The 23,063-nt window shown below is 33.0% G+C and overlaps 1 protein-coding gene and 1 long non-coding RNA gene across 10 annotated transcripts; one reads left to right on the top strand and one right to left on the bottom strand.

Annotated features, from left to right (window-relative positions):
• Nucleotides 1-724: 724 nt before the first annotated feature.
• On the bottom strand, nt 725-11,107 carry LOC126756564 (putative transcription factor SOX-14). Of its 9 annotated transcripts, none has more exons than XM_050469733.1 (3): nt 11,011-11,107; nt 8,961-9,368; nt 725-2,502 (listed from the first exon to the last, which is right to left on the bottom strand). In XM_050469733.1, exons 2-3 carry the CDS (start codon nt 9,123-9,125, stop codon nt 1,024-1,026), a joined length of 1,644 nt encoding a protein of 547 aa, XP_050325690.1. In that variant the 5' UTR covers nt 9,126-9,368; nt 11,011-11,107; the 3' UTR covers nt 725-1,023. The 9 variants fall into 9 exon arrangements, with proteins under 9 accessions (XP_050325690.1, XP_050325695.1, XP_050325688.1 ...); XM_050469738.1 differs by having other exon boundaries at nt 8,961-9,103; XM_050469731.1 differs by lacking the exon at nt 11,011-11,107 and adding an exon at nt 10,825-10,937.
• Nucleotides 11,054-23,063, top strand: LOC126756617 (uncharacterized). Its single transcript, XR_007666617.1, has 3 exons — nt 11,054-11,148; nt 22,503-22,610; nt 22,751-23,063. It is a non-coding gene; the product is annotated as an uncharacterized LOC126756617 (long non-coding RNA).

The following is a 23,063-nucleotide window of genomic DNA, read 5'->3' as shown; positions in this document are numbered from 1 at the left end:
AAATATTTTATGGTTGGATTTTTACTATAAAATACAAAATACAATGGCAAATACAACAGCTCCCGAATCCCCCTTATAGAATACCCCTTATTATAAGGTGTAAGGGGTCGACTGATTTTACTAATTTATGGGAAAAATAGCCAGATATCAAGTTGACAATGTAATATAAGGGTTATTACAAGAAATACTGCATAATGTATATAGCCTTTGTTAAACCATTGTCTATTCCATAATATATTATATTCCATTATATTACCATGTTTATAGTAGCTTTATGGAATCTTTTGATACTCAGATAATGTTTTTACTTAATTTTTGAAAATATATATACATATGTATATTAATAAATTTAAAATCAAACTAAATATGTATATTTTTAAACGTATGCACTTATACATACTTATAAATACCTGTAAATCCTATAAATCCAAGTTGATTATCTCACATTCAAAATGCAATTTCTCTGCTTGTATATATATATATATATATTATATATGTAATAAAAAAATATTTTTATTGTAAGGTAGATATAATTGTTTTTGTTTAATTTTTACAAACCACTAAAAGTAATATTACATTTCAATCTTAAAATGCTTGAAAAGCACATATGCCCCTGAAATAGTTTCATCTCACAAATACCAATTATGTAGTAGTAAAATATTATAATATATCGAAATTTTTAATACATATATGTACTTGCAAATATTTTTATATATTTTTGTGATTATTTTAAAATTTAATTTTTAATAATTATTGGAGGTTCCTGAACTGACAACACATAAGAACTTACGTGTATTGAAGAAGCATTATGGAAATCGATTTAAAATAAAAAAAAAATGAATACAATTTGTATAATTTCATGTGACGTGCTTAAACCTAAATTTGATATATGCATTAAATTGTTGTTAAGAGTTTCATATTACTTTTTTATGCATTTAAAGGTTATTATACAATGTTTAATTCAATTTATGTAAGTATATACATATGTCTGTACCACTATATTAATAATGAATTTGTCCTATTTTAAAGACTAGAAAACTCATATCTATTGCTAAACTCCAAATGGCTGCCTGAAGATTCCGGTGGGAGGTCATCATAGGTAAAAGCAAGAAGAGCTCCATTGGTATCATAAAATGTATAGTTCGATGAATTAAGATTTTCAGAATGAATGTCATGATTACAGTTAGTAATTGATAGTGGAGAAATATTGGCAAAACTTGTATCCACTATTACATTTGTACTAGCGTTATTTAATCTTATTTGTGGCGAATGCGGCGATGTTAAAATACTGCAATCGCTATCGACGCTGGTACATGGAATTGATATTGCACATACGTCATCTCCAACAATAAGTCCATTATTTCGGTCTGTTCTACATAACCGATTACTGTTATGAATCTCAATATTCATTGTTACGGTTTGTTGTTGCATCGTTGCGTCATGATTATCAGATTCGCATTCGTCAGTACAATATAAGGATTGATTTATAATGCCACAGTTTGAATCGTCAGTTGAAGAGTTGATAATACTCAGATGCTTGTTGTCATCTCGCGAAGATAGTAAGGAATTAAAAACGGGAAGTTTCACTGTTTCATATGGATATTGCATTTGGTGAGAGTGATGACTGGCAAGATGTAAATTAGCATCATTTACTATGTTGTCCTCTTTGCGGAAACATGAGATCGGAGAAACATCGTTTACATTTATTTGTTCAGAATTAAGTGCGCTTTCATGTGAAAACTCGATTCTGGGGTTATGAAGCTCAAATTGCTGGTCCAAAAAGTTTTCAGAGTTTATTAGTTTTAAAACATCTTCAAGTGGAAATTCTGGGCCACTTTTCAAATGATTAAAGTCGGACGGCTCAATAGGATCTAAACTAGGTATATTATCAACAATCCCTGAGTTAATATCACAGATATTTGTATCACTGTAAGAGTTTCTATCATTTGAATTATGTGGTAAGTAATTAATGGGATCTTCTCCTTTGCATATATCTGCAGATTTAAATATAGGAGACGTTTCTTTCATTTTAATTATTTTTTTTTGGTTAGTAGAGACGGCCTTGGAAGTATTTTTTTTCGAGCTTCGATTACACCGTTGAATTCCATCTGTACTGCCACTAATTATACCTTGTTTACCCTTTTGCTCAGAAAAAGACGACTGAGGTATTAATGCTTTCTTTACAATTTCATGACATTTTGCACCGCGATATGATTTGTCATTACTATGTCTTGAAGTAAAAAATCGTGACTGTTTTTTCTGAGGTCTATATTTATAATCAGGATATTCTATCATATGCAGTTTGCGCAAATTTTCGGCTTCAATTATATAAGGCTGCTTTTCTTCTTTATCCAATAATTGCCAACGCCTACCAAGCTCTTTAGATATTTCGGCGTTATGTAGATCAGGCGTCTTTTCACATATTTTTCGTCTTTCCATTTGACTCCATACCATAAATGCATTCATTGGCCTTTTTATATGACCAGGATAATGTTTCTTCGTCTGAAAATGAAAAAAGTTGTAATATATAATACATATGTATATGTACATCTCTAATATAAAATATCACAAATGAATTAAATGGTGGATTTTAAATGATCATCCGATCATCAGATAAAACAATATAAAATACTTACAATATACGCATGTGCAAAAAATTATTTCAATAAGTACATATCTTTTTACTTATAAATCAATAGAATTGAATTTAATTAATTACTTAATTTTTAATAAGCGATTGTGAAACCCTTATGTATTTTCACCAAGTGGTTACGCTGAGGCATTCGGCCAAAATTGCATATTTTAATAGCTTAAGGCTTGCTTGAAAGATGCATAAATTTCCCTGAAAAAATTCCCCACAGATCGTCGATCAGATTCAAATCTAGACTTAAGGTAAGCCATTCCACCTTTATCTTCAAAGCATATTTTGAGCTTGCCTTTCCGTCCAAATTTAATTTCGAATTCTTCATTTCAAAATTTATATTTTCCATAAAATACAATTTGCATTTTTATGGCGTTGCTTTAGAAATGACTTACGAACTCGATTTTCATATTTAAGGCATACATCTTTTCTTATTATTTGGTACAAACGTTGTTTAGTCACATCTAAACCCCGTACCGCTTGAAACACATATGACTATTGGTTTATGCCGCGGATATGGATCAGGATTTTTCAGAAAATTGTTGTAGTGTTCCCATGTCTCATTACAGAAACATAAATTTGGCCAACTTTCATGCCAGATTGATTCTATCCTTTAATCAATCCACCCTCGTAATCTAGAAATTTAATAATTGTGATCTACTTTTGTTGTCTTAAATCTATATCCCTGTACTGAACGTACCTTAAAGTTTTTATCTCCGCTTTTCCTACTGATACATTCTGAACATAAATAGTTAAATTTGTACATCTGTGAGCGCCAAAAATAAGTAAATTGCAATTCTATCAATATTAAAGTGGTTATTACAACGCAGCCTAAGAGTTTAACTTAATATTAATAATAAACAAAAACTAAGAAATAATTAACTTAAACTAAAAATACTCATGTTTTTCGCGTCGAAAAAAAGTTTACGGTGACAGCAACCGCTGTTTGCTTTTAATACTTATCTCGGACAAACGAAAATATTCTTTGGAAACCATTACTATTCAAGCGAGTGAGTGTAGTAAAACATATTTTTGCATACCATTATGGTTTTCTCTGAGGCAAAGTCGGTAAAATACCAAACTTTGCAAAAGGGTAAGCGAATAACCACCGAAACGGTTAAAAAAATGATATTAGATTTGCATAAAAAGGTAAATCTTTGCGCGAAATCGGAGAAATAGTGGAAAGACACCACTGCACAATGAAAAAAAAAGATTGATAAATAAGTACGGTAAGTAAAAACAAAATGCAGTTTCAGACGCTGTTCAAATATCGAAAGGAGACATCGGGTAAACCTGTAGATACCAGTACAATCACATTGCACAAAAGCGGTTTGCATGGACCATACAAACCCAATATATGTAAGGGGAATCAACAGAAGAACTTGGGATTTGCAAAAAAGTATACAAGTCACGCTGCAAACTTCTGGGAAAACATTTCGTATATGGTCAAGGCTGCAAATTCGAAATATTTGAATCGAAAAAACTCCTAAAATTTAACGATCCAAAAATAAAGCCTTTGATGAAAAGTGTGTTACCAACACCGTAAAGCACGGTGGAGCCTAAACACAAGTCTAAACTTGTTACTGAGTGGCTGTTATATCGAACACCAAAAACTTTGGTTAACCCTCCGCAGTTCCCAGACCTTGACCGAAAAATCAAGCAGAGGAAATTCTCAAAAAAACCTTGATTCGAGAATGGAATGCAAAATCTCTCCATAGATTACAAAAAATGTTACAGAATCCATGCCTAGAAGATTAGTAAGGTCCTGAAGTCCAAAAGAAAGCAAACAAAATACTAAAATGAATATTAATCTAGCTTATAGATTTTAACTTTACAGAACGCTGTTTACTTTTTTTGTCTCGAAAAAACGGAAGTATTTTTTTCTTAAGTGTATTATTTTGTGAGTGTTTAGTTTTTGTTTATTATTAATACTAAGTTAGACTCTTAAAATACAATATAAGCCTTGAATTCTATAATAACACTTTTTTATTGTATTAAAGACTGCGTTGTAATAAACACTTCAATATTGAAAGAATTGCTAGTTACTCATTTTTGACGCTCACAGTATAAATGTTTTATTCGTAAGTTATAACAGTACTGTTAAATGGTGCTAAAACAAAAAATTTCAAGAAAATATGAATATCAAAAATGTTTGCTGTGCTGCAAGCAGAACACAAGTTATAGAGAAAAACAATTTTGTACATATAATTATTATTAAAAACGGACAAAATTTGTATTTTGGGAGATTATATCTGTTTATAAACTTCATTTTAAATTTAAAAAAATCTGAAAATCTATCAAAACAAGTAGTATTCTTGTACATACGGGTAAAGCAGAGAGTGTGACTGAGTGAGATATCTAAAATCAAGAAATTGCTGAAACCATACTCCTCGAACGAAAAATACTATTTATTAAGAATGGTAGAATTAGAGATTAAGTTATTTTTTATAACTGTTTTTTTTTTTTTGATTGTATCATGATGTGACATCACAAATTGCAAAAAATATGAAAACATTAATGAAACGAAGAAAAACAATAATATTTTGTTTATTTGAAGTTGCAAGTGAAAAAGTTATAATAACGACGGAGTTACTAAATTGTGCGAGAAGTTTTTTTTCACTTTTCCATCTAATCTACAAGTTGAAAAAAAAATGATTCGCTTTTTGTAATTTTAAAATAATATATGAAATAAAAGACTATAGCGGAAACATCGTAATCACATTACATCGTTTAATATTTACATCAATTCATAAAAGTATTTATTTAAAATTATATAAAGTAAAAATTAAAATATTTTCCTGAATTTCTTTTTTTTTTATTACACTAATCTGTTCTATCATATCTATCATATATCGGTGCAGTGCAAAACCAGCAGATGATTTAAATTTCTGTGTTTTAGGTCAAATTGTTCAGGTCGATTGCATAATCGCTATTTGCAAGCCTGAAAGGCAAAACTTTATAACTGAACTTTGATTACAATTCTACTTAAAATTGTAAAAAGTTTTAAAAGACTCGCTTATACCATGTTCAGACAGAAAATTTAAAAGATTAGATTATATTTAAGCATTTCATAACCCAACAGTGTTCTCACTGCCGTTAGAAAGATCAAAAAACAGCTTTTATTGTCTTTCAAGAATTCACATCGCTTAATATTTATCAAAAGAAAAGATTGTCATATAGTATTTTGAAATAAAAAGACGGTTTTTTTTTAATATTTTCCATATAATAGAAATAATGGATGCATTTTTTCATTTGTTAAGTCGATTTTCAGATGAAATTAGATTCATTGCTTAAAAAAAATTTGTTTGCTTACATTTTTTCCCTTTGTAGTGTCTAAATCAGCTGTGATAATGTAACAGATTTCCAGTGCTGACAAGTAGATTGCGCAAAATCAGAGTCGCACAGAGAGATTTAGCGTGGATCAGTTTCAAATCATTTCAATGAAGTGATTTGGAACTGTCATTTTTGTATGGCGAAATCTTGATAAATTTTTAAGATTAGTGGGATAATCCATTCAACAGCCGAAATCGTGTGATTAAGTGTCGGTCTGAACATGGTATTAGTTTCATTACTATACTTTTTATGATCAAGATCAATGCTGGCATCAATTTAATAAAAATAAAACACTATATTCATCATAGTCGTATGCATACATGGGTATATTACATACTTATTTCGCTAATTTCTAGTAACTAATTGTACGTATGTATGTATGTTTTATAGACTTAACCAGAAAACAATATAGTAGGTATATATTTTAAGACTAGGGAAAGATCATGGCGGATTGCATATAACATGCTATTGCAATTTAATTAAAGTATGCTCAAGAATGTGTTTCCGCGCAATTAAATTAATCAATCCAGCCAAGAAATGTACATATATTTTCTAAGATTATTCACGTTGCCGATAAATAAACGGAAGTTTGAAACGCCTTATATAAGTTTTATGGGGTTTATATTTGATTAATTTTTATACCATGGAGCAGTCTTAACACGAAAATACCGCCTAAAAAATATCTTATAGAGGTGGTTATTACACAATTTCATATCGCATCATAAATATAATATTAGTAACCACACAAGTTAATTCTCAGATGACCTCCTTCCATGAATTTTTGTATCAAATTTGCTCAAATTGTGGCTCATCTGAGAATTAACTTGTGTGATGGTGATGGACTTCATCTGCAATAACAACACTTCATTTCATCAATATATTTCAATATTTACAGAATTCAGCTCATCTTGTCATTCTCATCATTTATATACATTACATATGTGAAAACCATGTCCTTTGAAACTAGCACTTTATGCACGCGATTTAATTATATTTTGAAATACTTTTTTAAATTTATTTTTTTTGAATTTAAGTTACATACATATGTGTGTATCAAGTTTGTACTATGAATTGTTGAATTTTTGTTTCTGGATGTTTTACATATACCTATGTACATAAATAGTGTGCATATAAATGAACCAAACACAAAAATATCTCATATATTTTTCATTATAATTTTTTTACTTAAACTGTAAATTTACTCTCCCATTCCTTATGTACCCTCTTAGTTAGACTAAATAATTTAGGTGGTTAAATGTAAAGCTGAACCCATAAAAGCAATACTAAGCTTAATGAGACGTCCTTTAATACTTCTAAGGGAAATAGCATCCTCCTTCGAGTTTGTTATTCAGTTCAATGAATTCACGATGTGAACTTTAGGTGTGTTGAAAGTTTATACAACTGCAATGTCTATATACACACATTTGTATGGCGTGCTTTTTTGAAGTTCAGTGGCCTCGATAGAAAGCTTGTAAGCTTTTATTTCTATATAGAAAGTATATACTTATGGCAAACAGTTAAAGTTAATGATGAGTAGGAATGCTAGTTTGTATTCTTGATTGTGTTTCTCTATTCACCCAGTGCACCCAGGACATGTTTCGGAATTGTTAATTAAATTATATGATTTAATCATCGGTAAAAACAAAGGCTTTAGTTTTTTCTTACTTCAAGTTTCTTTTTGGTTACGGTACATTTGAAACATAGTACATGCCACAAAAAAATCCGCAACAAATATGTATGTATGTATACCACTGTTTTAGTCAGTCCATTGTACGTCATAAATAAGAATCTGTAGATAAATAGCAAGGAAAGATTATTTAGCGTTATGAAATGGTTACTGACAGTCAGGAATAATTATTCCATGAACAGGGTATACATATTAAGTTTTCCACTAAGTTCGTAACACCCAGAAGGAAGCGTCGGAGATCCTACAAAGTATATATTTAAATAATCAGTGTGTTGAGCTGAGTCGATTTAGCCATGTCCGTCTGTCTGTCCGTCTGTCTGTCTGTATATATAGTCCCTCAGTTTTTAAGATATCGTTTTGAAATTTTGCAAACGTCATTTTCCCTGCAAGAAGCTGCTCATTTGTCGGAACTGCCGATATCGGAGCACTATAACATATAGCTGCCATATAAACTGAACGATCGGAATCAAGATCTTATATGGAAAACTTTCAAATTTGACAAGATATATTCACGGAATTTGGTATAGATTATGTTCTAAGATGACAATGTAATCTCCGAAAAATTTGTTCAGATTGGATTACTATAGCATATAGATTCCATACAAACTGAACGATCGGAGTTAAATGCTTTTCAGTTTTTTTCATTAAGTTTATGTTAATAATAAATCTGCTTAAAATTTCAAATAACTATAAACGACAAAAAGATCCATTTTCTTTATTAAATAACCTTAATGCTTCTAGCAAACAACCTGGCTAAAAAGAACTAGTAAAATGTTTTCCTTTGGATGTAAACCTTTAGATTTACTTAAACACATAGTTACTAAAAGAAATGCACCTGTGAAAGGTATATTAGCTTCGGTGCAGCCAAAATTAAAATTTTTTCTTGTTTTTAATTTATTTCATCAGAAAAATGTTTAAAAAACTTTTTATAATGTCAATCTGTTCACAGTAAATTCAATAATTTCATTGTTAGTATTCTACAATTCTCCGTAAATTAACACATAAATACACTTAGGTATATGTATGTACTCGTATATATGTACATATTATGATATTTATTAACTTATTGTTCTTAAACTTACAATTACATAGACGTAGTTATTATTTATTAAAATTAGTTTGTGTGATATTTTGTTCCTTTGGAATTCTTCGTGTTATCCAAACTGTACTAAATTTTAATCAACTGATGAATTTAGAGACCTTCAAATATATTAAATTCGGTACTCCTGCTTATATTATAATGTCTTCCGATATATGTACATACGCATATAGTATAATTGCCCGTTTATACACACTTACCTGGGTTGCATCTGAATAAGGTGTGCTGGAATTCAAATTGACTCGCTGCGAACCAAAAATCAATTCATCAGATTTCAAATGCCCATCATTATACTCGAATTCCTGAGACTTACTAGGAGAGATCATGTCGGATTTCATAAAAGCTTGAAAGTTAAAACCATCCATTTTGTCAAAATTTTAATCTTCAATATCACATGCTCAACGAATTATAGTTTTTTATTCAAATTTAAAATCAACTGTTTAAGGAGCGTTTAATTATAGTTTTGTGGATTTTAAACTGTTAAATGCACGCTTATGATTGGCAGTGTTTTTTATGGCGTGGATACATATTAGTAAATATTATATGCATGTACGTATGTATATGTGCTTAGATTCAAGATTTCACATTATATATTTTTATTTCACACACTGTAGATATTGATATAGATTACACATACATATGTATATGTACATATGTAGTTGCATATGTATGTGAATGTATGCATATACTACGAACATATACATGTGCATAAAAGTCTAGGTCTGTTTAAGTATTTACCGACATATGTATGTACATATACATATATCAACTGTTAGTAAATTTATATTTTATAAAAACAAATAAATATATGTATGCACATATAGTATATACACGTATGTATGGGCATGTTGACATGAATTCATATTTACTATAATAATACAATGTATGTACATACATACATATGTATGTATGGATGTATTTATGTATGTACGCATAATATTTTGCTTAATAATGAATGTTGTATATTTGCAGTTGAACTGATAAACAACGTCATAATAAGTCAAGGTAAAATTAACATTTGTATTCGCTTCATATACTTTCATGTCTGTACATACTTATGTACATACATACATACATATATGCAAACCATATATACAAATGTATGTAAAAAGAAGGAAAACAGTAAAAAATACTGCATGGACTTCGAAGCATAAATAAATAATTACATTTATAGAAGTTTAAAGAAGAAGGAAAACAGTAAAATATATTATTTATTAAATGTAGACCAGCCTATATTGTTGAAAATTCCTATCTTTGTGTACATTTGGATCGTGTGGAAAACATTCTATTTGAGGAGAGCTGTGACATAGTTTTTATTTTGTCAATATGAGAATGATTTTTTTCGAAATTTTAGACACTCCAACCATTCAAATAGCTCATGTTATGTATAATCCTTTTTCTACTGGGTTATTACTCATTATAGTATTGTTCGAATTTATCTTTTAGTACTCAGTTGAACACATGGTACCTGTATTATAGAATGCTTGTATGTATCTACTTACATACACACTTGTATATATATGTACATACGTATGTACATATGCAATCGTTTACATGAATATACATATGCATGTGTATAAATGTTCATATGTATATAGCTATGCATTCACAGCGTAGTAAATATTAGTTTCGTCATATTAATTAACTATTTTCATACATTTTTCTTTCGACAGAAAATATAATTAAATACATACATATGTACTCACGCATGTAGATGTATGTATATGTACATATGTATGTATTTAAGAAAGATTGTTCTATTATTGTTCTTATAGTTCGAATAAACCTGAATTAAGTTACACCTTTATACAAAAAAATAATGCAGATGAAAATGACACATACATATAATATAATATTAGTTCAAAATGTCTATTCCGTTGATTACTTATAAATTTGTACTTATGTACATATACATACATATGTATTAGTAGTATTTAATTTTTTTATAGATTAATCTGGATAAACACGGCAGACGTAACTTTGTATAAAAAAAATGCACTCCGAAATATTTAGATACATACAATTACATACATATATACATATGTATATTGCATGTGTGCATACTTTCGTATTTAGGTAGGCACTGATGCCTATATGTAAAACGAACTTCGTAATTTTTAGTGAACTGTTGATATTAATTGTAAATCATGAAAGTAGCACCAAGGTTTTCTAAAAAATTATACCGATTTTGTAACATTTAAATCCACTTTTTTAAATAAGAAAACTTGTATTTTAAATAAAATCACTAACAAAAGTTGCGACCACAATTCGTCGTATAAACGAATAAGATAATCAACAGTTTCTACTGCAATTTTGTGACTTTATGAAACGTTGTTGTGTTGTTATTCGATGCTTTTGCACTGAATCAGCTGTTCAACGTCGTAAATGGTTAGTATTAATCATACGGTAGTCATGTCATGGTATTGAACCAGAATACCCAGTACGAAATTTATTGACCACTGCTGTTCATTGAACTTTATAGAATATGGGAATCTTTATAACTTACATATGTATGTAAATAATTATTGAGTAGTTTGTGAAATTTAATAGTGTTCTATTTACCACGGTAAACTTTTTAAACAACACAGTATTTTATTTAATTTTTATGGTATATGCATAAATGCATATGAAGTACTGAACATACATATATGTATGTATGTACGTTAGTTTGAACATGTTTCGTGCAGGGTTTAATGGAATGAATTCGAATACAAATATACCTTTTGCTTGTATAAAACAAGACTGTCGACCATGTAGAATATTCATCCATACATGTGTATGCGTGTTTATTAGTATTTGTAAAAATGACAAAGCGATTTGTAGCAGAACGCATATTTAAAGGGCATATATGTATGTATGTTTGTACATATGTTCATGCAGATGCATTAAAGATATAACACATATTTACAAATAAAATGTAGAATCGTTACTAGATATTTACATGTGTGTTTAAGCATGTACATAAGAACATATGTATGTATATTTATCTATATGTATGTGTACGCATATTGCTGCCTTTTTATATATACATATGTATATGTATACAAAACTACGTTAAGCTTTTTATTTGATTGAGAATATGCATCTATTAGAATGTAGTATTTAAAAACTTTGGGATGATGCATATACATACATACATATGTACATATGTACATACTATATTTAAAGCTTCCTACTATACATTCTATATATTTATATGCTCGCAGTATTTGGAGATATATGTATGTATGTATATATATATACTTATGTACTTGCTTTTCAAATGAAAAAATTCACATATGTACATATACATACATATACACACATATGTATGTACATATTATGCTCGTATTATATGAATTTTTGCTGTTATTATTATTTAAAAAGCAGTGTATACATAAATACATGTTATGGAGGATTAAACGTTCATTTTTATACATACAAATGTACATACAAATGTATATAGATTTAGCACGGAATCCGTGATATATTGTGCCCTCACCTCTTATTACATCACTTTATCGAACTCAGTCGAAATTAGAAGGATTAACAAAGCATCTGGGCTAACAAAAGTGACACCATCTTGCAGCAGCGAATAAATATTTAGAATAAAATTAAGTTAATTTTTTAGCCCATCAATAAATAAGTTGCTGATAATTTTGATGCTTTCTGGATTATTTTTTAATATGTACATACATATGTATGTACATAATATAAAGCAATACATGTTAAAAAAGTAAAAACATTTTTATGTGAAAAAATTTAAGATTTTTAAAGATAGTGGAACCTCAGTATTATAGACATTTGTTTGTGCATTTTGATCGTGATTCATGATCATGATTATTTTATATTTACAAATACATATTTGGGGTACTCACAACGTTTCATAAAGCATCGCAAAATCATAAAATCATAAATTTTTATACTAGTTAGTTTAAAAAATTTGTTGTTGGATTGCATACTAATATAAGTTTACGCAAATACAACTCTGAACGCTATGTTTTCGGATCGTTATAACTTATAACTTTATGAGACTATGTGAAACTAAATGTTCATAATAAAAGGATAGTGAAATTTCGCAAAATATTAGATGTATTCAGGATTGGTCTGACAAATGTCTTCGGAGAGAAGACAGAATTAAATTTAAAAAAATTATCAAATTTTCAAAAACTAAAAAAATAAAAAAAAGTATTAAAAAAATTGGTCCACTCCGGGATTAGCAGGGATAGTTGTCAAATTAATTAAAGTTTTTTTTTGAGAAAAAAAAGGCGAACTTCCAAAAAAAAAATGACGATTTTACTACAAAAAACCTATTATTTGATATAATTTATTGTGTTAAATTTTTTCGTGTATTTTTTCGAAAAGTTGATTCAAACACAAAAATTTAAAAAAAAGGTCCCCAAAAGTCAATTTCTACAAAAGTTATGGCTATTTGAAAATAAAAAAGCCATTTTTTTTGAAAAATTCATAACTTTATTGAAGTTGAACAAAAAATTTTGAAAAAATTCTCAAAAATGTTTTTCAAAGGGTAGAAAAGGATGGATAAGTTTCAGCAAAATCTAAAGGGGTCGGGTTCAAAAGTGGTCGATTTGGTATGGAATACCCCATACACACCGAGCTTTTTGAGATGGTCTGGAGTTCAGCAAATATACAAGGCGAAGACGCCATGCACTTGGTATCCGTAGTGCGAAAAGAATTGTCCACAGCTTGCGACACAACCAGGCAGTATACCACAGAATGAAGAAATAGCTGGGCTCAGAAAACTCTGCAATTCAGCTAGACGCCGCCTACAACGTAATCAGCGTGAAGAAAATGAAAGCAGTCTCAGAAAAGTATTTAAAAATCAAAAGAAGCTTCTGAAGTCAGCCATTGGCCGCAATAAAAAGAAATGTTTTTAAAAACTCTGTGAGGAAGCAAACGAAGACCCCTGGGGAACAGCATATAAAATGCGTATGTCAAAATTCAAAAATAAGGAACAACAACCCAAAAGTGCATCCTTTATGAGAAATGTCGTCGAAACTTTGTTTCCAAAACACGACAGTATTTCTTATGCTAAGCCTCAATCCGAAGTTATAAAGCCACCACTGCTAGTTAGTGAAGAAGAAATATTGGCCATAGCCGGAAAAATTATAAGCAGCAAAGCGCCTGGATTAGATGGCATTGCAAACAGAGCCCTAAAGGAAGCCATGACTCTAAATTATTCGTAAAAATGTACAATGCGTGCTTAAAAGAAGGAATATTTCGTGACCCATGGAAAGCCAGCGATTGGTTCTACTTCTACAAAGCCACCGGCGGAACCATCTTCATATCGACCTCTATGCATGCTTGACACTATTGGCAAAGTATATGAAAGCACAGTTAGAAACCGTTTGGAGTTAGTAATCCAGAAAACCGGCGGATTATCAGAAAGACAATACGGCTTTATGAAAAGAGGTCCACCATTGACGCACTATACGTTGCGCGACGCGAAATGCGCAGTAAGTGGCAAGCGATGGAAAGGCGGAACAAAAAAATATTGTGCGCTGGTCAACCTGGATGTGCCTTTAACTCAGCAAAGTGGGCAAACATAATCAAGGCTCTGTATGACATAAGCGCTCCTCAATATCTTATGGAAATTGTTATAAATTATTTTGAAAACAGGCGACTGTTATTCGATGCAGATGAAGGCACCAAGAGCTACTATGGAACATAATGTATGATGGGGTGCTAAGGAGTCACTAACCGAAAGCTATTAAATTAGTTGCATACGCAGACGACTTTATTGTGGTAGCAGGCTAAGCACCTCGACGACCTCCGGAGCAAATGCAATGAGTGCATAAACGGTCTGCGCCAATGATTCTCGTCAATTTGTTTAGAACTGGCTGAGCAAAAGACAGAAGTCTTGCTCATAAGTACATGAAAAGTGGAAGAAAGAATATGTCTCACCATTGCAGAATGCGAGATTAATTCACAGCCACACCTAAAATATCTGAGAGTAATAGTAGACTCAAGGCTCAAATTCAAGGATCACCTAGAATACACTGCAGGTAAAGAGAATAAAATCCTGAATGCCTTATCAAGAATGATGGCAAATAAAGGCTGCGTGCGTTCCAACCGACGTTTTTTACTCGCAAAGGTAATGAGATCGGTTAGGTTATATGCGGCTCCAATATGGATCCAGGCGCTAGGTATCAAAGCATGTGCCAGACAAATGAAGACAGTGCACAGGCTGTCGGCACTAAGAGTTATCAGTGCTTTCCGAACAATTTCAAGTGATGCTGCTGAAGTAATAGGCAGTATGATGCCCATTTACATCCAGGGTGACGAATACGAACGAATATACAAATTGCCAGAGCCATCTATAGAAACCAAAAGAGAAGAGAGAATGAAAAATTAACGATATGGCAGCAGCGATATGGATCTACAGACTGATACCGGACATCCATTCTTGGATGGGGACCGTGCCATAGAGGAGACTTAAATGTCTTATCACTCCCACGAAGTAATACCCAATCAGGTGGTTTCGTGGGAGAATCTGCAGTTGGGAGTAGGTTAGGTTTAGCGGATTAAAGTTAGGCACATCGTCTTTTGGTGCTTCTCCCTACTTAAAAAAAAAAAAAATATGCATACATAGACGATTTAAGAATATTTGCAACCTATTTTTTTAAATTCGAACGAAAAATAATCTCATTAAAGATCTGAATTTATTTAATGATTGCTCACCCGTTTGCCCCAACCTACAACAGAACCGTTTCTTTTAAAAATGTTTGTTCAGTCTAATCTCAACAAGATTAGAATTGGCAGAACGTAGTGCTCATTAAAGATACATGCATGCATATTTATTTAATGATTTAAAGAAAATACCCGAAATGATGCAAACTTAGTTGGATTTGTATATCATTAAATTCATTCTCTAAATGTGGATTGTATTTCAAATACATTTGTTTGTATATACATGTATGTATGTGTCGGCGCACTAACAATTGTAGTTTAATATAAGTAGTTCACTTTTAACTTGTTCATTTCTAAAATAAATATTATATCGTAGTAGCCTTTGCATTTTTGTTTCTCCAACGCCTGTGAACTGTAACTAAACGAATAATAGAGCGAGGTGAGAGCTTTGTTTGATATGTATGTTGCTGAATTACGAAAGGTAACGAGTAGGTGTAATGGTGGTTGAATTGCGTCAGCCAACGCAATGTCCTTTTGAACGTAGAGATAAACGGTGTTCAGGGACTCACTGCGCGAATCAGTCCGCGTTACAGTTTTTTTAATAAAATAATAAAATAAATAAATAAATTTAATAAAAATAATAAAACTAATGGCTTGCAATCAGAATATCAACGGAATTGCTGAGGCCATTCCGGCATATGTATGTACTTATGTTATATGTATAATGGAAATTCTATAGAGTACATACATACAACAAATGTATGTCTATATGTATGTATGTACGTACTCGATGGAATTTTCATTGTTTACGCTTCGAACATTTGTAAGAGTCTTATACCTTTGAAGCAACTGTTGCGGCAACTCTTAGTTTAGCGGCGATGAGGAGAGGAGAATCGCGCCGAGTTTCTGTTTCAGCAACTCGATTTGTATGTTCTTATTCGTAACAGTTCGATGCGACAGCGTACATAGTTGCATTTGCATATTTTTTTGAAATTAATATTTTGAATACTCATTGCGCGAATTTAATTTCATCTTTTTTTAAGTAATTTGCAAATATGTAACAAATAACATAATTTAATAAAAATATTTTAAAAAATGGAGTATGACAAAAAATCGAATTAATTAACGATATTGAAATTATGGATGAAGCCATTTGATTCAGACGATATGTATGATATATCTTTGTTTTAATAAATATAATGGAAATTGACAGAGCTGATTAATATATGTAGTACATACATACAACAAATGGGTATGTCTATATGTATGTATGTACGTACTCGATGGAATTTTCATTGTTTACGCTTCGAACATTTGTAACATGCGCACATTTTCAAAGCTGATACATTTTTTGAAACACATGATTCAAATCAGCCCAGCAGAAAATTGTTGTTGTTTGCTGTACTCATAGATTTACCCATAGATTTACTCGAAGATTTACTTATAGTTTTCCCAAAGTTTCATTTCAATTCAAACAATCGTCGCAACGCTATGAACTGACATGATACGATTGCAACCGAAGCCAGCCATACGTTTACACGATCGTGATTGCCGAAAAACAGATTGATCGTGTTGCATCAGATCAGTTGACGCTGGCGGCTACCCGAATTGATTAACAATGTTGTCTATGCTGAACTGAGTTGATTTGATTGTGTTTTTGGCACGACTGTTTGTTCTGATTCTATCATACTCGTTGCAGCTCTCTGGTACACACCGATCGTAAAAAATCAAACATTTTCGCGAACATGGATCGGTATGCGCACAAGCCCAGGTATGAGTAAAGCGCAATCGCACACATTTCGATCGAACTCACATGTGTGTCGTGCACTTTTAGCTGTCAGCATTGCAAACAAATTCTGTTTTTCGTTGGTGTCACGGAATCTGTTTGGATTTTCGTCTTTTCGAACATACGCAAAACCAATATTCGAATCAGCTATTTACTAATATAACAAAACTTGCAAATGAATACATTTGGAAGCAATCCTATCAAAGTTTTTATTTAGTTCCGATTTAAAGGAAGATTTTAAAAGATAACATTTATCGAATGGATAAAGACACATTTGGGTGTTATGTTACGTTTTGTAAATCTTCTTTAGGGGGAGCCTGCTTTAGAAGCTTCAAAAAATCTTTTTTATTTAGGCTTTAAAAAATATCTAAGAATATATCCACAAAGTTATAGATGGGAATTCGAAATATTGTCGAAGCTAGAAAGGAAATAGTGGTCGAGCGTCTAGCAGATATGTATATGAGCGCTTGGGCAGAAACCGAAAACTTTTACTCGCGATTTCTCGGTTTTTCATTTTTACGATTTTTCTTAATTGGCGGGCAAATTAGAAAAAAAAACTAAAGGTCGTATGGAATGGGGCATCTTTGGCATTAAATTATCTTCTAAACTAAAAAAAACTAAGAAAAGTCAAGTTTGAACATATTTTTATACAACATAAGTAACATTTTTTTCGTTAAAAACCCATTTTTTTAATTTTTAAAAATTTTATAATTTTACACTTTTTTTTACATTATCTTAGTTCAACTAGAACATAAGTTATTAACAAATATGAACCTTTCTAAATTTTTTGTTTCTGATAGAAATTGCGACCTGCTTTCTGCCCACTGTGCGACAAATGTACATGGGAGATGCATCGGGAAATTGCTTCCCAAAGGCAGAATATTAAAGATTTCGTATCCAAAAAATTTTCAGATGACGTTTAAATATATAACTATAAACCCTAGAAACTTCGCTTTAATCAATTATTTCTTTCCCTCCCAAAAAAAATCGGTTTTTTAAAGCCTATAAAGTAGTCTCCCTTAAATATCCGCATTTTTTTCCCAAAACTCAACAATAAAGACATTACGTGTTTTATTTTTACGTTTTCTCCTATAGAAATGTAGATAAATTAATTCGGAACAATAAAATAACTTGATTTCTTAATTTACATTTCAAATCTGTCAGCGACTATCTTCTTGCTTTATTTCTGATAGCAAAACCAATAAAATTGGTTTCCGTGGCACCCAAAACCGATACATATTCTGTTTCGAACATCAAACCAATAATATCTGAATTCATGACACCTACTACTTTTTCTTATCGGTTTCAATTCTGATTCCAACAACTATCAGATTCCACAACACCCCTGATTACCGTAAAATGTGTTTTATATTATTATTCTTGTTCTTCTTTATACGCGATTATAGCCGAGTTAACAACAGCGCGCCAGTGGTTTCTTCTTTTCGCTACGTGGCGCCAATTAGATATTCCAAGCGAAGCCAGATCCTTCTCCACCTGGTCTTTCCAACGGAGTGGAGGTCTTCCTCTTCCTCTGCTTACCAGGGCGGGTACTGCGTCGAATACTTTTAGAGCTAGAGTGTTTTCGTCCATTCGGACAACATGAGCTAACCAGCGTAGCAGCTGTCTTTAAATTCGCTGACCTATGTCAATGTCGTCGTATATCTCATACAGCTCATCATTCCATCGAATGCGATATTTGCCGAAACTACTTCAAAGTTATCGTTGATATCAATATCATCGGCTACGCCACCAGCTGTACACTCTTATAAAAGATTGTACCTGCTCGATTAAGTTCTGCAGCTTGAATTATTTTCAGCAGATTGAAGAAGTCGCACGATAGGGAGTTGCCTTGTCTGAAACCTCATTTGGTATCGAACGGCTCTCAAACGTCCTTCCCGATCCTGACGGAGCTTTTGGTGTTGCTCAACGTCAGTTTACACAGCTGTATTCGTTTTGCGGGGATACCAAATTCAGACATCGCGGCATAAAGGCAGCTCCTTTTCATGCATTCGAAAGCAGCTTTGAAATCGACGAAGAGGTGATGTGTGCCGATTCTCCTTTCACGGGTCTTTTCCAAAATTTGGCGCATGGTGAATATCTGGTCAGTTGTTTGATTAGCCAGGTCTAAAGCTTTAATCTTTCACACAATACGCTCGATAGAACCTTATACGCGATGTTGAGGAGGCTTATCCCACGGTAGTTGGCGCAGATTGTGGGGTCTCCCGTTTTGTGGATTGGGCAGAGCACACTTAAATTCCCATCGTTGGGCGTGCTTTCGTCCGACCATATTTTACAAAGAAGCTCCTTATCAGTTATTCGCCGCTGCGTTTGGATAGCTCAGCCGGCAATCCATCGACCCTCCCCGCTTTGTTTTTCTTCAGACAGGTAATTGCTATTCGAACTTCTTCATGGTAGGGCAATGGAACGTCTTTCAGCCTCTTTTTTTCTGTCTGCAAATGCGTCTCGCTTCCCTCTTTAACTCTCGGTATCTATCCCATCCCGCACGTGTTGTGGTCGATCGTAACGTTGCGAGGTAGGCAGTCTGTTTTCTCTCTATTGCGAAACGGCACTTCTAGTCGTACCAGCTATTCTTTTGCACTTTCCGTAAACCAATGGTTTCGGTTTCAGCTGTACGTAAGAAGTTTGAAATGCCGTCACACAGTTCCCTTATACCGAGTTGTTTACGAGTGCTCTCAGAGAGCAGGAGTGCAAACCGAGTAGAAAATTGTTCGGCTGTCTTTTATGATTACAGCTTCTCGACGTCGAACCTTCCTTATGTTTGTTGACATGCGTTTTTTGCTTCACAGAGGCGAGTGCGAATCGTGGCTGCAACAAGATAGTGGTGCGAGTCGATGTTAGGACCTCGGAGCGTACGCACGTCTAGAACACTGGAGACGTATCTTCCGTCTATCACAACAAGATCGATATGGTTGGTGACTTTTCGATCCGGAGACAGCCAGGTAGCTTGAGATTGCACCAATAAAAAAAGGCCAGTCTCTACAAACTGGCATTAACCGCTACATTAACATAAAAAGGAAATTAAGTCGCTCAAAGTCAGCGGTCAATCCCAAAAAATTTCAAGGCGGTACACAACGGATTGTGGCTAGACGTTCATTGACCGGAGTGAATGATAGTACTCGGCGACGAAGTCTCTCTCCCACCACGAATCTAACACCAAACTTGCGCTCCTTTATATGGCCACTGTAGTAAATGTCAGAAGGACCTACTCGTCTCTGTCCTTGTCCCGTCCATCGCATTTCTTGGACGGCGGTGATGTCAGCCTTTATTTTCGCTAGGACATTAACCAGCTGGGCAGCGGCACCTTCCCAATTAAGGGTCCGGATTCCAGGTGCATGTCCTGATATCGTAGTCCTTATTTCGTTTGCCATAGTCGTCATCAAAAGGGGGTCTCTCATCCGAGGCAGTTGGTAATCTTTCATTGGGGGGCTTTTTACGTAGCGGGTCCCAAACCCAGCGCATAACCTATGTAGGGGATGTTTTGCCTTCTCACTTTACCTCGCCAAAGTTAGAAATATTTTTAAATTAGCGAGAGCGACAACTGAGAGCCTGCAGTCGTGCAGCTGTCTAAATAACTGTGTCAATAAGAACGTGTGTATTTGAATATTTGAGAGATGTCGCTTGAAGCCTTTCGCTCTCTATTTCGCGTGCGTCTCGTACAGTGAGAGAGGTGTTGGACATCTCTTTATCTCTGATTTACACTTTAAAGAGTAATTTGCCATTTGAGACCTTCATAACGATAAAACTGGTCTACAAGCTCTAAAAAAAGTTTATTCTGTTATTAGAATACTTTGTTTTTGTTTTTACACGCTTATTTTTTGACAGCAGACCAGCGGGCAGAAACTGATCGGAGAAATGGAAGAGCGATATGTTCATATTTACACACGAACACTTTTGTTCCTCATAGTTTGAGGCGAGGGGGCGACAAGGAAAGCGAAGATTACTGCGCTGTTTATGCTCGGGAAGCAATGTTTTTGTTCTTGTTCGTAACGTCCCGTCTCCACAGGAAGTAGCGATCGCTTATAGTGTCCATACACGAGCACACAAGTGCGTTCGATCGGTATGAATTCGTTTGCCCATACACGACACACAAATCCATTTTGCGTTCGTTCTTCACAGAGTTAACATGTGCGACAGGCAAGCGGAACATTTCTTGAAATTTATTTCGAATGTAGCATTTTTATCTATTTCATTGTATTTCGTTAATAAGTTATTCCAACTTTTATTTTTCTTACACTATGTATATGTATGAGCGCTTAGGCAAAAAGCGAAAACTTTGAAGCGTGATTTCTCGTTTTTTCATTTTTACGATCATTCTTAATTGGCGGGCAGGATAGAAAAATAAACTAAACGTCGTATGGAATTAGGGCAAAGTTTATTATCATTGACATAAAATTATCTTATATTTAAACTAAAGAAAAATGTTAAAAAAAAGTCAAGTTTTAACATATTTTTAAACAGCATAAAGTAAAATTCTTTTGATCAAAAGCCACTATTTATTCAATTTCTAATAAAATTTCAAATTTTACACTTTTTTGGAATTTTCTGAGTTTAACTAGAAGATAAATTATTAAAAAATACGAATCTCTTTGAATTTTTAGTTTCCGATAGAAATTGCGACCTGCATCCTGCCCGCCGTCCGAAAAATGTACATGCGAGATGCATCGGGTAATTGCTTCCCAAAAGCAAAATATCAGAATCAAAGATTTCGTATCCAAAAAATTTGTGAAAGATGTTCAAATATATAACTATAAAGCCTAGAAATTTCGCTTGAATCAATTATTTCTTTCCCTCCCAAAAAAATCCTCAAAAAAATCGATTTTTTGAAGCCTCGAAAGCAGGCTCTCCTTAACACTTGCCATTCTTGCCAAATGAGATTTTGTGCGCCGACAACGCCATACACGATAAACATGTTCGCGCACCGATCGTAAAAAATCAAACATTTTCGCGAACATGGTTCGGTACGCGAACAAGCCCATACACGATAAACCGCAAGCGCAAACATACCGATCGAACGCACTTGTGTGCTCGTGTATGGGCGCTTTTACCGACTTTGAAATCTATTGACATTATGGTTGGGCGTTAGGTATCAAGAATTAATAATTTTTGAAATGGTGTCGGGAAAATTATGTTTGGGCTTATGAGGGATACAAAAATCTATGAGAAGAATGGAAACGTAAAAAATCCAATTTTTTTGGACGAATATAGTTTTATACACTAAAACATGTGATTTAGGCTATTGAGTGTTTCATTTTACTAGTCCTCAGGATGTAGCTAGATTGTTAAATAAATCGTTGCATATTTTTAGGTAAGAAAAAAGGAACGTAGGCGTATTAGGCGGTTCGCCTTCGACATGAAAGCACTTTGCTGGGGTCCACAAAGCGCTAGGCGATTATTTAAGCTTTTGCTATCGAGGGTAAGTTGTAATTGAATGGAATATACTTATATATGTAAGTAAGTACTTTTATTTGTTTGTTGTTTTTTCCTTACATTGTATGTATATTTTCGGTGGCTATTGACAACTATGGGCAAATACCGGTACATGCTCAAAATTAGATGACTTCGCCACTTTCGCGTCCTGACGCACATTCAACTCCTTACCTGTCGAAGTCTAATGTTTCAAATCGTCATTCATCTAGTGACGCGGAAAACTCACAAAAGAAGACAGCATTATCGGCATGGACGAAATGAGTGAAGAGTTTTAAAGGCGAGGCACCTGACGAGGGAAAAGGATGAAAAACGTCGAGAAATCCTAGAATACGCTAAAGATCTTTACGATATGAAAAACGTTTTCATCGACTTCCTTCGTCGCCAAAAATAGTATTAATACTATATACATATATACATATTTCTGAATTCGGAAAGAGTG

The sequence above is a fragment of the Bactrocera neohumeralis genome, chromosome 4 (assembly GCF_024586455.1).
Source record: "Bactrocera neohumeralis isolate Rockhampton chromosome 4, APGP_CSIRO_Bneo_wtdbg2-racon-allhic-juicebox.fasta_v2, whole genome shotgun sequence".
In the NCBI taxonomy this organism is placed as follows: Eukaryota; Metazoa; Arthropoda; class Insecta; order Diptera; family Tephritidae; genus Bactrocera; species Bactrocera neohumeralis.
Note: the sequence above shows the minus strand (reverse complement) of the source record. Positions and strands in the feature narration are given on the sequence as shown.

Coding starts and splice junctions, on each gene's coding strand:
- LOC126756564 (XM_050469733.1), bottom strand. CDS start 9,125: ATGGATGGTTTTAACTTTCAAGCTTTTATGAAATCCGACATGATCTCT. Junction 2,503..8,960: donor CTTATTCAGATGCAACCCAG/GTAAGTGTGTAT, acceptor TTTCATTTTCAG/ACGAAGAAACATTATCCTGG.